This window comes from Cataglyphis hispanica, chromosome 5 (genome assembly GCF_021464435.1).
Source record: "Cataglyphis hispanica isolate Lineage 1 chromosome 5, ULB_Chis1_1.0, whole genome shotgun sequence".
Lineage (NCBI taxonomy): Eukaryota > Metazoa > Arthropoda > Insecta > Hymenoptera > Formicidae > Cataglyphis > Cataglyphis hispanica.
In genome coordinates, this window is record NC_065958.1 from 239,083 (window position 1) to 255,236 (window position 16,154).

At 29.8% G+C, this 16,154-nt stretch overlaps 2 protein-coding genes and 1 long non-coding RNA gene across 4 annotated transcripts; 1 reads left to right on the plus strand and 2 right to left on the minus strand.

Annotated features, from left to right (window-relative positions):
• Window positions 1-4,212: 4,212 nt before the first annotated feature.
• LOC126849787 (uncharacterized) lies at window positions 4,213-6,627 on the minus strand. Its single transcript, XM_050592023.1, has 3 exons — window positions 6,064-6,627; window positions 5,625-5,983; window positions 4,213-5,497 (listed from the first exon to the last, which is right to left on the minus strand). The coding sequence occupies exons 1-3, from the start codon at window positions 6,105-6,107 to the stop codon at window positions 4,965-4,967; spliced, it is 936 nt and encodes a 311-aa protein (XP_050447980.1). The 5' UTR covers window positions 6,108-6,627; the 3' UTR covers window positions 4,213-4,964.
• A 462-nt stretch (window positions 6,628-7,089) lies between these two features.
• On the plus strand, window positions 7,090-9,553 carry LOC126849793 (transcription factor Adf-1-like). Its single transcript, XM_050592034.1, has 5 exons — window positions 7,090-7,340; window positions 7,442-7,661; window positions 7,767-7,926; window positions 8,219-8,290; window positions 8,397-9,553. The coding sequence occupies exons 2-5, from the start codon at window positions 7,448-7,450 to the stop codon at window positions 8,611-8,613; spliced, it is 663 nt and encodes a 220-aa protein (XP_050447991.1). The 5' UTR covers window positions 7,090-7,340; window positions 7,442-7,447; the 3' UTR covers window positions 8,614-9,553.
• A 143-nt stretch (window positions 9,554-9,696) lies between these two features.
• On the minus strand, window positions 9,697-11,469 carry LOC126849802 (uncharacterized). Of its 2 annotated transcripts, none has more exons than XR_007687449.1 (4): window positions 11,353-11,469; window positions 10,781-11,139; window positions 10,083-10,650; window positions 9,697-9,981 (listed from the first exon to the last, which is right to left on the minus strand). It is a non-coding gene; the product is annotated as an uncharacterized LOC126849802 (long non-coding RNA). The 2 variants fall into 2 exon arrangements; XR_007687450.1 differs by having other exon boundaries at window positions 11,315-11,356.
• Window positions 11,470-16,154: the final 4,685 nt, after the last annotated feature.

Consider the following 16,154-nt stretch of genomic DNA (forward strand, 5'->3'; position numbering starts at 1 on the left):
ATGATGAAAAAGCACAAAGTAGGTAATCTATTTATAAAATGGAGATATGTTTCATGCTGCACAGTCCCATAGCAGACACACGACACTAATTTATTAAAATAATCATAAGTAAACGCATGTGTGTGTAAGCGAGTAGATATGTACAAGCGATATATCGAGCATATTGATGGTTTTCTTTATCGCGTCTCTCTTGACAAATATCAATTGAAAATACGGATGCATATCTTTCCGCGTGGTGCGTACCAGCAAGGTCCGCCACGTGTACGGAATTTCTCTGAAATGTGAACATATTAGACAATATTAGAGTGTCCAAATCACTATGAGACTCGACATTTTGCTCCGTGAATCCCAAATTTCTCAATATTATAGAATCGGCGGATGACGGTTCCTTTATCGTCTTACCGCACAATAAGGTAGACTTTTTCTAAATCTTTTCTTTATGTTCTTCTTACATTTCAATTCCTCTGGTTGATTACATTTAATTGATTTAATGTCTTATGTACGTTACTATGCATTGGAAAGAATATATACTTTTGTAGTATTTATTATATATATGTCTATATACACAACTCGTTTTTTATCTAATTAATAATAAAAGAATTTTTTACATAGTATATATAATATGGAAATATTCTATATCTTTCAAATAATGGTTTACAATATATCTATAAAACATAGATAGGAAGAATACGAGCAGACTATCTTTTAATAGGTGGACACAAAGGACACTTGTATTAGATATTGCATGGTGTTCTCAACGATAATATCATAACTTCTGATTTTGAAGATTATGTTGTCAAAGTAAGGCATCTGATGGAGGTATTTCTAGGATACTAATTGAATCGATAATAGATCTGCTACTATACCAACGCAGAGTCAGTTTAGTGCTATAGCATCTATTCGCATTAAATGTGTTGACAGCTGGTTTGGACAATCTTGTTATTATCTGAAATGTTTGTACAGAAAAAGCCTTAATATGCATTGATTATCTCCAATTATCTCCGAACCCATCGGGCCCACTTGATAGTTACAAAAATTTATCCAGAACTGATTGTCTTTAATAGTATCTTACCGGTGCCCGCGTACTTTGTGTATTTAATGCGTTTCTTTAAGTGATTAATCGGTAGTGATCCATTGTGAATAATCGGTAATCGATTGTAATCATTATAATCGTTAATAATTGTCTAATTCATCGATTAAGTGCATGAGTGTAAAAGTATAAAAATGTCGATATAACATCGACAAGTGTCGATAAGAAATATTTTGCGTGCTATCTACGGCAGTGCAGCAATTATTTTTGTGTAATGTGAATAATCGGTAATCGATTGTAATTATTATAATCGTTAATATTGTCTAATTCATCGATTAAGTATGTGAGTGTAAAAGTGTAAAAATATCGATGATATAATATCGACAAGTGTCGATAAGAAACATTTTGCGTGCTATCTATCGCAGTGCAGCAATTATATATGTAAATATTTTGTTTATAAAGAATCAAATCTCTACAAGGTAAGAATAAGAGAGTGAGTGAGCGAGCGAACGAACAAGCGAGAGAGAGAGAGAGAAAAAGTGTATTTACTTGTGTATAAAAACGTGTATGCGTTTTACATACACACTCACACACACACACACACAAACTCTCTCTCTCTCCTCCTTTTCTCTCTCTTTCACTCACTCGCTCGCCTTCTCACTCACTCACAGTTCGTCCTTAACAGATCGTAAGCCTGAATGATTTCTAAGATGATTTTTTCTTTACGAAAATTTCTAAAGCTTAGTTTTTAAATTATAAAAGAAAATAGTGAGCAAATTACAGGATGCGTACGCTGCAGCGCTCGATCTGCAGTGAGCGCCTCGCGTAAGCGCCTACATCGGACGAGTTGCGTCGCCCTTGCCTACCATGTATCCATCCTGTAATTCGCTCATTATTTCCTTTTATAATTTAAAAATTAAGCGTCAGATCAAATTTTCATAAAGGAAAAATCGTCTTAGAAATTTATTTAGGAATACGACTCTTTAAGGACACTACTTGTTTTGATACATTCTGTATATGTTTACACAGTTGTGTTCTATGATTATCTAGTACTATGATTATCTAGTACAATATATGATTTTGCATAATTCGTTAGAAAATGGAGATGATAATCTACGATATGCCGGATAGTTATTTCTATTTTACAAATCTGTATACATCATCAGATGGTGTTAAATATGGCCTTCTGTTTTTTAGTTTGAATAACAAAGATATTTTATCACCTAATAACTGATTTTTATAAATATCACAATATATAATATTATACAGTTTATTACAGATATATCCTGCTACGTATTGAACTATGTTATCTATATGGTGTAAACTGCCATAACATTTTTATAATCATAATCGAAAATTAGTATTATTTCATCAGAGTTTTCTATTTCTTTATTTGCTATGAGACAATAAAATTTAAATATTTTTGGATTTGATGATGTATATAAACTTTCTGAACTATCAGAGAGACAATTGTCGATATCAAACTCTTTTAATTCATATCCGATCAATAAACGCCCACATAGCACAGTATGTCTTATAAACATTCATTTTATGTCCATTTTATGTCTGTATATTCATGGATATGAATGTCTATCGTATATCCGATTTGAGATATCAATCAATAGCCAATTAGGACGTCCACAGGATGTCCAGTCTTGAACATCTAATCCATTAATTATAGCATAAGATATCTATAAAACATCCTAATTTGATCGACGTTATTCCAAATTCAGAAATAGAGTCATCCATAAGATTACCTGAGGATATTTTTAATTATTACATACATATTTCTTATACTTCTATTACATATATATTTCTTTTACTTTTTTTTTTTTGTTAAAGTATTTGTCAATTTTATTTTATCGACATTGAAAAGTAAAAAAATTTTTTCGTTTTTTATTGTATCTATATATTAATTGCACGTACACGCATGCGTGCTTTTGCGCATGCATACTTTTGCGCATGCATTTGTGTACAGTTGTCGGTCCGCCGATCTCTATAATCGGAAATCGGAATACTAGTCGAATAATCCTATATCATTTTAGTATGCGGCCGATTAAAAAAAGAAAAATGTGTGTAAACGGACGTGACAGGATAAGATAATAGGATAAGATGAAAATTAGGCACACATCAATTATCTCAAATTGTTAAGTAAATTAGTATTATAAAAATATATTAATATTTAAGATTACTTATACAGCACAAAATATTGCAGTTACATTGCAGTAATGTTACAATCTTGCAAGTTGCAATATAATATTTCTTAAACATTACTAGAACGTGTAATTGTAATAATGAATGATAATGTTACAGCAACTTTCCAAAAACATTACAAAAACCAATATTTGGTAATCATTAATTTGTTCGTTTACCGTTATGCGGCGTGCGTTGCATTATCTATCTTGTATTTAATTTTTAGTCACGATGATTATATAAAAGCTGCAAAGAGCGGCTAATAAGATTAAAGAATAATAATTATTTTTGACAGTATAATTTGTCTGACGATCTTAACACAGGGATTTCAGATATTTGATTGATTGTTCAGAAATCGGACAGATAAATGTCTGAAAAAATTAAAATTGTTTATTCATTATCTACTTAAGATGTAAAATAGAGTCTAATATTTATATAAATAAGATTTTAAGTTTCTCAAATTAAATTATTTAGATTTAATTATTTAATTATTTACTTATGTTATGTTTATATCAAAGTGTTTTTATCATATAATATATATACGTATACAGTAATAATTGTAAAAAATGTAAGGTAGTTTAGAAAGGTATATAAATAATAAGGTATATAAATGTTGAGTTGAAAAACATATATATAGATCTATATTATTATAAATATAATTACACTGTAATGTATTATTACGTTATAAGATTACTGCAATGTTATATTGCAATATTACAAAAAGCGGACATTTTAATGTTGCCGCAATCGTAGCAATGGTGTAACAAATGTTTTGCAACCAATTTGCAATATTACAATGTTTCAATAAAATTATTCTGCAACAAGCCTGCAACCTTTCTGTGTTGTATGTGTATAGTGTTCTGGCATGCACGGATCATCTTATGTATATCACTTGAGAGACATGTATCTAATGTTTTGACTGCTCGATATCAGTTAGAATAAAATATTCAGTAAAAGATAGGGGTATTAAAAAATCTTAATAACATTGATCTCGGTAATGCAAATTGGTTTATTATTCTCTTAAAATAAAACAACTTTGTTTAAAATATTATTTTACAATATTATGCATTTTTTCAAAATATTTTAAATATCGGCATTTAAAATGAGTTACCCTTGTATTTAGCCCTGTATTTAATTATTTCATATCGATCAACTTAGGATAGCACAAAAGATATTTACACACATCCAATGAATATTATTGGGATAGAATTTCGTTATGTAGTTGGACATCCTAAAGATTTCCATTTTAGAATGTCGTATAGATATCTTATAAGCGGACATATAGGCATCCTCAATATATCCTAAGTAAATCCTTAGGTTTTACACGGATAAACTGGTTTTACACGGAAATATCTAAAAATCCCTCCAGATATATCCGACAGACATACCTCGGATCTACTTTTGCTATGTGAGCGTTTGTATACACTTTTCATTTGCAGAGTATTGGATTATTTTTGAACTTTCCACGACTTCTTATAGTACTAAAAAATATTTCAAGACAATCTTGAGATAATTTATATGTTAATAAATATTTACATGACTTTTTTATTTTTAATTTTATATATAATACATATAATTCAATGATTTGCTTTAAAATATAAATTAATTTTGTATAATAGACATAAAATTTTATAATTAATTTAATTTTAATATGAAAAATATATTACAAAAAGTTCAACACTCCGATATTTAGCTCATATAAATATATATAATTTAACAAAAAGTATTTAATATTATTCCATTATTTACTAATCATCAAATTATCTATAGCATCATCAGAAATTAAATTTGATTCTTTCAAATGAAATATCAAATCTTGCAATGTAGTAACTCGCATTAAAAGTTTTCTGTTTTGGTCTTGTAAAGATTTTATTTGTTTGCATTTATTTTCATTCACTTTTTTAACAAAATTGATTACTTTTTTTGCTCTTCTTGGTGTACTAACATCAGAAATAGTAATTTCTGAGACATATCTAGGATATGCAAATGGGCGTTTTTTCGGAGAAGAAAAATTCTCTCTCGATGTACTAATATCAGAAGTTATAATTTCTGAGACATTTGCAAATGAATGTTCTTTCGGAAGAGAAGAAAAGTCTTCTCTCGGTATACTAACATCGGAAGCAATAATTTTGGAGACATATCTAGACTTTGCAAGTAAGCGTTTTTTCAAAGAAGAAAAATTTTCTCTCAGTGTACTAACATCAGAAATAGTAATTTCTGAGACGTCTGCAAATGAGCGTTTTTTCTGAGAAAAAGATGAAGCCTCTTCAGAACCTAAAAATATAAAATATTTTTTATAAAATTATTTATTATAAAATATATTATAAAAGATGACATTTATTTCTTCTAATAAGTATATATCTATTTTTATTTATTTCTATATAATTTATATTTAACTTACATAAATGAGAAGTGGAAATTTCTGATATTGGTTGAACTGCATTATCATTATCTATTATTTTAAGAGTTGAAGATGTACTTTTCACTTCAAGTAATTTAGATATATTTGTACATTTTATTATTGGCACATTTGATAATTTAATTGTTGGATGATTAACTATTTCTGGTGAGGTAGTTACATTTATTGCTGCATTATTATTGGGTATAGCTCCAGGAGGTAACCTCATTTTCTTTTTTATAACTAAATTATGAGGTAAGTTGAAGTGATATGAACAAATATATAAATTGGATACATCAGCTTTTTCTTTAAATCCGCAAGCTTTAATCCATTTTTTACGTAATTCTGTTCTCTTCGGAAATCTCAAAAAAATAATTTAATTTTTGTTATAATTATTGTGAGTGATTATACATTTATTCTTATTATTTGTCAGTAAATTTACTTGTGCAAAGTTGTTTTTCTTTTACAAATGTAACAAGATCGCATTATCGTTGCTTTTTTTATCACTTCTTAAATAAAAACTTCATAAAATCTTCTTAAAATCACTTATTGAAACTGGTTAACTGATTATGGTTAACTGCTATAAGTTACACTAGCGCAACAAAACGCGCGCATGCGCATTGAGTAAAGTACACGAATTGTGGAAGAGAGAGGTTGACGTGCGTAATCATATATACAAGCTGTTCCGGAATAACCTTCCGTCCGTAAAATGACGTATTCCTATACAATTCTAAGACAATTTTTCCTTTACTAAAATTTGAATTGAAGCGTAATTTTTGAGTTACAAGCAAAAATAGTTAGCAAATCACGCGTTGAGTACAGAAGACAGGTAGTCGTGGCGCTTAAAGCGGGGAACACACACTTTTGCATAAGCGCATAACCATAAACATAAAGAAATTAATTGGTCCACAAATGTATGTATAAGAAAATGAACCAATCAATTTCCTTATGCTTATTGTTATGCGCTTATGCAAAAGTGTGTGCTCCCCGCTTAAACCATATATTTATGGACCAATCAATTTCTTTATGTTTATGGTATGCAAAAGTGTGTGCTTCCCGCTTTAACTTCAAAATTTTTCTTTATCTCTCAACAATAAGTAATAATTTGTAATATTTTTAATTGTTTCTGTACTGATTATGTTATGTTACTCCTACTGCTGCTAATTTAATAAATGTGTGTACATACATATAGTTCCGTCATTTTCATTACATAGATTTCAAACTCCTACATCCCCATGGAGCGGAATGAGCGCAAGCAGAATGAACAGAACGAATAGAATAAACATAATGTTTTTAAAATGACTTTTAAATATTGTTTTTATTGGTCATTTTTTATCATCATATACATAAATATTGAAATAAATGCATTCTTATTAGAAATATTGATTAAAAATGTTAAATAAATTAAATAAGTTTTAACGCAATTTTAGCCCTTTTAAAATAATGGCCTAGTTTATACCGATAAAGCGGGGAGCACACACTTTTGCATAACGCATAATGCATAAGGAAATGAGCCAATCAGAATCTCTTATTTTTATCCCCACTCTTCGTTCCGAGGAGCTTGCATTGTGCATAAAACATAATGCATAAGGGGTCGAAAAATACGTAAGAATGAATTTTTATGGTTATGGATTGTGCGAAGAGACGTGTTGCGTGCTGCGTACTACATACAACAAACTACGTTTCCAACCTTTCTAACCTTTTCGCAATATTCTATGAAGATATGTTTAAATGTTTTTTATTAATATTAGATAAAATTCTTTAACTATCATAAAATTATTTTTTTTTGTTATTAAATCATATCTGTATTTAATGTTGATAGGAAAATGGATCATGATTCATATCATTATGCTTCGTCATATCAAGACGAGGACGAAGATTTTGATTATGGGAATAAAAATGAAATGAGCGGAGATGCTTTGCTGATCTCTTTAGTTCGTGATTATCCTTATTTATATAATAAGGAGTTGACTGATTTTAAAGATAGCCTCAAAAAACAGAATGCTTGGGTAGAAATAGCAAGTGTCATGGATATGACAGGTACGTACATAATGCTTTTCTACATTTAAATTATACATTCAGTTATTATTTGAACGCATTTTCAGTAAAAAAAATTACTAATAATAATGTTATTTTTATTGCAAGTGGAAGATTGTCAATCTAGATGGATGCGACTGAGGGAACGCTATTCACGTGAAAAAAAACAACAAGAAGAAACAACCACCGGAAGTGGAGCATCAAAAAGAAAAACATTTGAATTTTTTGACAATATGCAATTCCTAAAACGATTTGTTAAAAGGAGAAAGTAAGATTAATATGTTATTATCTATAATATAGAATATAATATAGAAATTAGATTGGCTAATAAAGCGCATTTCTGCTTTCAGAAAAATAATGAAATTGATAAAACAGAAACAAATAATTGATGTTCTAAGATATTTTATTAATATAATATTAGGTTGTTAAAATTTATTTTAAATTCTCGAACTTCAAACGAATTTTTCGAATAATTTAATACATTACAGGATATTTGCAAGTATATTATTATTCATTTTTTATATTATATCTTTAAAAATATTTATTTCTTTCTTTTCCAGAACGATGACCAACATATACAAGATGAAAAACAAAAGTGTATCTCCGGTAATAGGATCTTCAAATCTACAAAAGTATGTAACACGTAAATTACTGATCAATTTTCATATAAAGTAGAAATCTTATATTTGTACGTAATAAAACCTAGTAAGTAATAAAACCTTTGTTATTTTGTTTCAGGAATTTTGACTCACACGATGAAAAAGGAAATAATTCATCTTCTCAAAATGTGGCTACTTTAAATAAACCGTTAATAAAAAGCATCGTAGATTTAACAAGTGACAGCGCGCAGCATATAGGGTCAGTAAAAGTTGTTATGTTTTTTAAATTCATATGTACATACAGAGGCATACATAGAATAATGTTAAAATTTTTTTTGTTTTTAATGACTCTTTAAGTCCGGATTTGCACTCAAATGTATCTGGCAGCTCTTCTACATCTGCAGTAAATGTCTCTGGACATACGGGGGGCAAAGATTTAATTGGAAAACAGATAAAGCCAAAAGGAAAATCCCAGCCGGATGTTCTAGAAAATGCCATTTGTAAAGTTACTTCTTTATTAGAGAACAGATGTGCTCCAGTTTTTTCATCGCCGTCATCTCTAAAGCCGGAAATAGAAGTAGATTTGGCATTTTGTCAATTAATACTTTCATTATTTATCAGTATGCCCCAATGTGCAAAGGCAGACAAAATGAAAGAAATAATGCGTATTTTATTTGATTATTAATTGCTATATCTTATATGACATTCTACTTTTTTTATATGATATATAATTATTAGTAATAAGTTAAATATTTTAATGCAACATGTAATAATTATGGTACGTCATTTTAAGTTAATTTTTATAATGCAACATGTGATAATCATGGTACGTTATTTTAAGTTTATTTTTATAATGCAACATGTGATAATTATGGTACGTTATTTTAAGTTTATTTTTATAATGCAACATGTGATAATCATGGTACGTTATTTTAAGTTTATTTTTATAATGCAACATGTGATAATTATGGTACGTTATTTTAAGTTTATTTTTATAATGCAACATGTGATAATCATGGTACGTTATTTTAAGTTTATTTTTATAATGCAACATGTGATAAATAGTGATACATGTTAAGTTATTTTTTTATGTAACATGCAATTATTACTGATAAGATATATTAATTTTTAATGCAACACATGTGATAATTAGTGGTACATGTTATGTTTATTTCTTTTATGCAATATGTAACGAGTGACACAAAATGTTATATTTATTTTTTTTATGCAATGTAATAAATCGTTTTATTATAACATAAGCATATGTTTACATAAATATATATATTTAATTTTCAATAGTATTTTATTATGAATCATCACGATGTTGTCCTCTTCTTACATAATCATACTACCACGGAACTTCGCCGGGTTGTGTTAGAAAATAATCAGCCAGTTTGTCTCGTTGTTTGTATGCAATTGTAGTTGCATGATGCTTTGAAGTGGGAGCTATATCTCTCAGTACATTTTCAGTATATTGTCGCCATTCCCCGGGGATGATGTTACCTTCAGAGTCCTCTGAATCTATAAAATGTGGAGGACAGTATACTCTGTTCTTCGCTTCCACAAGATCTTCCTCATATTTTATGAAATTATGTAGACATATAGTCGCCATGACAATCATGTCTACATATTTCGGATGCATATTAATGGGCTTTCGATAAATTCTCCATCGTGAAGATAAAATACCAAAAGTATTTTCTATAGTACGCCTTGCTCTAGATAATCTGCAAAATTAATAAAACATAAAAATAAAAATTAATAAGATTAAGATATATTTTAATAATAGTACATTGTAATAAAAATAATAATTGCGCAAATTGCTTACCTATAATTAAATATTTTTTTTCTTTCATTAAGTATTTTTCCGGAGTAAGGTCGCATCATTAATGTACTGATCGGGAAACCACTGTCTCCAAGAAAAAAACAAGGCATTGTAATGTTACTTCCAGGAAGATTTACAGTCCCTTTGGGAAGATTCAGTAATTCATTTTCCAATGCTGAATAAATGTCAGAAGAAGTAAAAATACCACCGTCACTATTGCCACCATATGAACCAATGTCAACTAGTGAACATATATTTATAATCACATGCAGCCATTAGCACAATACTGAATGTCTTTTTGTAGTTAAAAAATAAACTCCCAGAATTTGGCGGAGCTTGTATTTCTATATGTTTTCCGTCAAAAGATCCAACGCAATTGGGGAAATTCCAGCTTTCCAGAAAACCAGTACAAATATTATTCCATTTTTCTTCTGTTGGCAAACAAAGGTAAATTGGCTGCAATACTTGGACTAGAACTCGACAAGTTTCGTGGATAATTTTTCGAACAGTTGACTCTCCACATCTAAACGCTAATGCAATAGATAGTATTTGATCTCCGGTTGCTAAAAACCTATACAAAATAATTGATAGAAATATTGATATGCAAAAATACTGGCATAAAAAACATTTGGAAAATGATATTGTTTTACACATATGTTTCGTTCTTCAATTAAACAGCCCATAAGAAAATAAGTAACTACCTTAGAGTTATGATCAAACGTTGCTCTGGACTAAATGCTCGATGGTTTGATTTGGTCAAAAATGGTCTTGTCATTTGCAACAGAAGCTTAAAAGTTTCCTCTCTCATCCTTGTATATCGACAAAATATAATTGAATCATTATACTTTACCTCTTGAAAGAGGTGTTCATAATCCCCATATATAGAACGTACAACGTTAATGGGTCTAACCCACCATCTCCGATTTAGCCATCTTTTTCTTCATTTTCTTTTCTTTAATAACGCCAATAGGCACAATTGCCAAACGTACAAAATAAGATCATTTTCATTCATATTTATGGGAACAGATGCCCTGTATCTAGATATATAATCAGACATCGCCTAAAAAAATATTTAAAAAAAACATAATTTCCAAATTCTTACATATACTTAATTACTTACATATTCATATCACATTATTTTATCTTTTTTTACAGCTACATATGAATTATAATATTCTTTAAATATTCGTTACATTTTTAGCGTCTACATTTATAGGAATTATGTTATTAATTACATTAATATTTTATTTATAAATTCAGATATACAACTTACAAAGAAAATCGGTCAATTGTATCTACTTCTCGAATATTTCACAACTTTTTACTTTTACAATATTTTGCCGAAGATTTCACACTTTTAAGTTAAAAAGCGAACTTTGCCATCTTGAATATAAAATTCTTATGTATCGTACATACATACGCGTTGCTGCATATTATGCTATGTGCTAAGCATTATGCGTTATGCGTTATGCAAAAGTGTGTGCTCCCCGCTTAAACTTTAATACGTATTAAGTATATCGGTGTAAACTAGGCCAATGACTTGTGATTGGGTGCGTATCGATTCAAGATGCGCTTATTAAGACCCTTGCACAATACGAGGCGATAGCAATAGGAAAAGGGAATAGCAATAGCGATAAGCAATATCCAATGAGAACACTGCTTTTTCGAAAAAGTATATCTCTCATATCTTAGATATCGTTTATCGCTGTCGCTATTCCCTTGTTCCTATCGCCTTACGTTGTGCAAGGGCCTTTAAGCTAGAGTGTGTTCAATTCCTCACTCGGGTGTACCTAGACATCCAAAAAGCGTTCAGATTCTTTCCAAATGCTCCCGCCGGACTCTCAAGTGAGACGTTCAAATTGTCACTCTATCCATCCGAGAGAGTGTAAAAGCCATTCGGCTCGTAGAGCCGGGTGGTTTGGGTGGTGGTGACGCAATATGCGGGCAATATTGAAAAGTCTAGTAAGTCTAGTTCATTAAGTCACTATTGGGCAAACTATGGAATGTGTTCAGATTCTATTATCCTTTCAGACACTTTTCGTTAGACTCCGCTCATCACCCGCTCACCCAACTATCACTCATCGGGTGAAGAATCGGAACACAGCCCTCCATGGAGATATAGGAGTTTGGAATCATGTAGTAAAAATTGCGGAACTCTTGTGATTGGTTCCGCTCTCGTTCCGCGTTAGGGCAAATTCACACCTTGGCAGAAAAGCAGAAAAGCAGAAGCCAATCAAAACTCACCTGAATCAATAGAACAGCAGAAAAGCAGAAAGCAGAATGTATTGCTTACCAGCGCGAGTTCTGATTGGCTTCTGCTTTCTGTCTTTCTGCCAAGGTGTGAATTTGCCCTTATGCTATTGCGCTGTATGGGTTCGCACCCTTATATTTATATGTAAGTTGTTGCGGTTGGGAGCTTATAGATCTGTAGATATGCAGAATTTTGATACGACTATTAATAAAATAAATTTTTATCATCACATTAATTTAAGCATGTATTTGAAAAAAATATTGATATTAATAAGATTTAAAATTAGCAAAAAAAAAAGAAATGATGCCAACGGTATATGGTATTTCTAAGCAGTCATCCATCTAAGTACTAACCATGCCCAACGTTGCTTAACTTCAGTGATCAAACAAAAACTTTTTTTTAATAAATATATTTATTTCATACTTTTAATATGAATACTAAACATCACAAATATGCTTATATCTATAGTTCCTGCCTATTTCGGTCTTAATCTTCTCGAATAGTTATAATTTATAATAATAATAAATTTTTTACATTGTCAGTATATATTTATTTGCTTTGTCCTTATTTACTATCTTACCCTATGTGTTATAAACCGCAGGAAAAATATAAATAAAAAAACCTACATGTCAATTAAAAGAGATAAATAAATAAATTAAAATTAACAATAATAATGTAAAATAAAAATAAAATTGAAATCGTTTAGTGCGTATAACTTTATGCAATACTTTTGTTTAACTTAAAAATTTATAATTCTTTATATAAGATGACTAATTTTTGATAAAGATACTTTATATTTAAAATGCTTTGGCATATTATTGACTCTTAATTGCATTATATCTTTTGTTAGATTATTATGCTCTAACTGTGTATTATAAAATATTTCCGCTATATTACAAATAAATTCCTTAATGTATGGTATCTGTGTTTGTTCATGTAGCTCAATAATTCGGCTATATCTATCAGCGTTGAACATCAGTCTTAAGACATTTATTTTGAAAATTTTACAGAGGTTTTAAATTAATTTTCGTCATGCCGCACCATACCGCCACCGCAAATGTCAAAATTGGCCTTAGTATAATTTTATATATTAATATCGTATTGCATCTGTTATTAACTGCAGAATCTTTGACCAAAAAAAAATATTGATAAGATTTAAAATTAGCAAAAAAAGAAAAAAAAAAGAAAAGAGATGATGCCAACGGTACATGGTGTTCCCAAACAGTCACCCATCTAAGTACTGACCATGCCCAACGTTGCTTAATTTCAGTGATTAGACGAGAACTTTTTTTTTTCTTAAATAAATATCTTTATTTCATACTTTTAATGTGAATTACAAACATCACAAATATGCCTATTTCTATAGTTCATGCTTTTCAGGCTTAACCTAACTTATCAAATAATTATAATTTATATTAATAATAAATTTTTACATTTCTTTATATATTATACTTTATTCTTGTTTACTATCTTATCCTATGTGTTATAAACCCTAGGAAAAATATAGGACGAGAACTGGTGCATTACAACGTGATATAACTGTTGGCAATAGTAAAATTTCTAATTATTGCAAAATGTAAAATTTAAAAAAATTTTGATATAAATAAAATAGAATTTTATTGTTATAATAATTAAGATATTTAAAAAAATGATTCGTTATTGTTATAATAATTAAGATATCTTAAAAAATGATCTAAATTATATCGTATTTAATATCTTTTTAGTCGCCTTTTAGTCAAAAATTTCATTAAATCATTAAAATTACTTGCAAAAAGTTACAATAAAAAACTAATGTTTTAGTTTTTATGATAAATCATTTCGTTTTTGCTGTTTATCCAGTCTCTTGTTTTCGCACTTATTATAACGATTCGCGTTAATACAAATCGGAAAAATAAGAGAGTCCAACAAGAATTATCGGCTGTCAGTTATGCATCATTTCGGAACTCTGATGATAGATCAACTCGCTCGTCTACTCTGTATTCAATTTTTCTCTCGTGCTCAAATTATGCTAGGACAATCGGAGATATAAAAACAACTATCTTTCGAAGATGTTCATTCATGCACAAGCTGCCAGCTGCGAGAGCAAGCCAACAATACGAACCGAATAAAAATGAGTGAGTAAGATGACTCATCTTCAGAGTGTTTCAAAGTCTCATACATTAAGTTTTCCCCAGTTATCATTCGTTCATATCACAGCAATGACAATTTTTAAAATCTAAATATAAATTCCATTGTTGATATAAATAATAGAATTTTTCTTTTTATATAATATTAATTTTAAAATGTATTATTTATTACAAATTGATTTTTAAGAATAATATGCTGCTGTTGTAATATATATACACACACACACACACACACACACACGCACGCACGCACGCACGCACGCGCGCACGCACGCACCACACACACACATATATATATACATTCAGGGTGTGTCAAAAGTTTGGATATACTCAAATATCTCGTAAACGTTACATTTTAGAGAAAAATATTTCAGATAAAAGTTGTAAGGCTTAAAAAGACGCTCTTATGACAGTATTAATTTGACCATAGGTAGTATTGTCAAATTCAGGTCAAGGTCAACTTAAAATTTTTTAATGGAAACCCTCATTTTTTATTGCATATTTTTGTAGCTTATCTCGAGAGCTTTTCAAAACACTATAATCAAGCGACGCGGTACCATCGCGACGCCAAGTTCATAAAAAAAACGCCAATTATAAAAGAAATCTGTCTGGCTTGTCAAGAGTTTTGTCTATGTACAAAAACCGCGGCGCTACCAAGTAGCTAATCCGGAGTTTTATGTCTATAATACTTTCGATTAAAATATCTCAGGAAATAGAGCCGTAATTAAAAATCTAACTGCACTTTTATCATATAATGTAAATGCAAGCTTTCGATTGCGACCAGTTTGAATAAGATTGGTGCTGTCAATCATGAGAAATGATATTCGTACATAGCAAACGTGGGATTTTTTTTTCTCGGATAAATTTCAGACTCACGTATGTATGCTCGCACGCACACACACAAAGCGATTTTGTCCATCAAGGGACATTCACATTATGAGAGAGAGAGAGAGAGAGAGAGAGAGAGAGGAGGGAGAGGGAGAGGGAGAGGAGAGGAGAGGGAGAGGGAGAGGGAGAGGAGAGGGAGAGGGAGAGGGAGGGAGGAGAGGGAGAGGGAGAGAGGGAGGGGGGAGTAGTGACATGTATACACATTGCAAATAAATTGCTTTAAATTTTAATAAGTTACGATTTTGAAACTAAACTGTATTTGTAGAAATAATGTCGATACTAAATATCATCAGACAAAAATTAGAAAGCATTTTATAAACTTGAAATTTAACTTTAACGCTATTGATAATTTTAAGAATTTTATCATTTTTATTTTTAAAAAATACAGATTTCAAACTCGTGTAACTCGGTCAAAAAAAATCGTAGAAAAATTTAAAAAAAGCATTTTGTAGGCAAAATAGAAATGTTGTAGTTTCTGGAACATGAGATAAATTTTTTAAAAGAAATTTTTTTTATCAAGTTGCAAAGTGTCAAAAATACATAATTTTAAGGAACAAAACAATGTATTCTTTTTTAAAGTACAAAACAAGGCAGATAAAAAAATTTTTTAAAACCATCAATAGAGCGTAAAGTTGAAACTTTAAGTTTTAAAATGCTTTTTTAATTTTGTGTACGATGATTTTTCGACAAGTTTCAACGATTCATCAAAATATTGTAGTTTATAGAACTTAAGTTGAATTTTTCAAGAATTTTTTTATCGAGCTGCAGAGTGTCAAAAATATGTAATTTTAAAGAACAAAACAATGTGTC

Coding starts and splice junctions, on each gene's coding strand:
- LOC126849787 (XM_050592023.1), bottom strand. CDS start 6,107: ATGCGATCTTGTTACATTTGTAAAAGAAAAACAACTTTGCACAA. Junction 5,984..6,063: donor AGAAAAACAACTTTGCACAA/GTAAATTTACTG, acceptor TATTTTTTTGAG/ATTTCCGAAGAGAACAGAAT. Junction 5,498..5,624: donor AATTTCCACTTCTCATTTAT/GTAAGTTAAATA, acceptor TTATATTTTTAG/GTTCTGAAGAGGCTTCATCT.
- LOC126849793 (XM_050592034.1), top strand. CDS start 7,448: ATGGATCATGATTCATATCATTATGCTTCGTCATATCAAGACGAGGAC. Junction 7,662..7,766: donor AAGTGTCATGGATATGACAG/GTACGTACATAA, acceptor TTTTATTGCAAG/TGGAAGATTGTCAATCTAGA. Junction 7,927..8,218: donor CGATTTGTTAAAAGGAGAAA/GTAAGATTAATA, acceptor TTTCTTTTCCAG/AACGATGACCAACATATACA.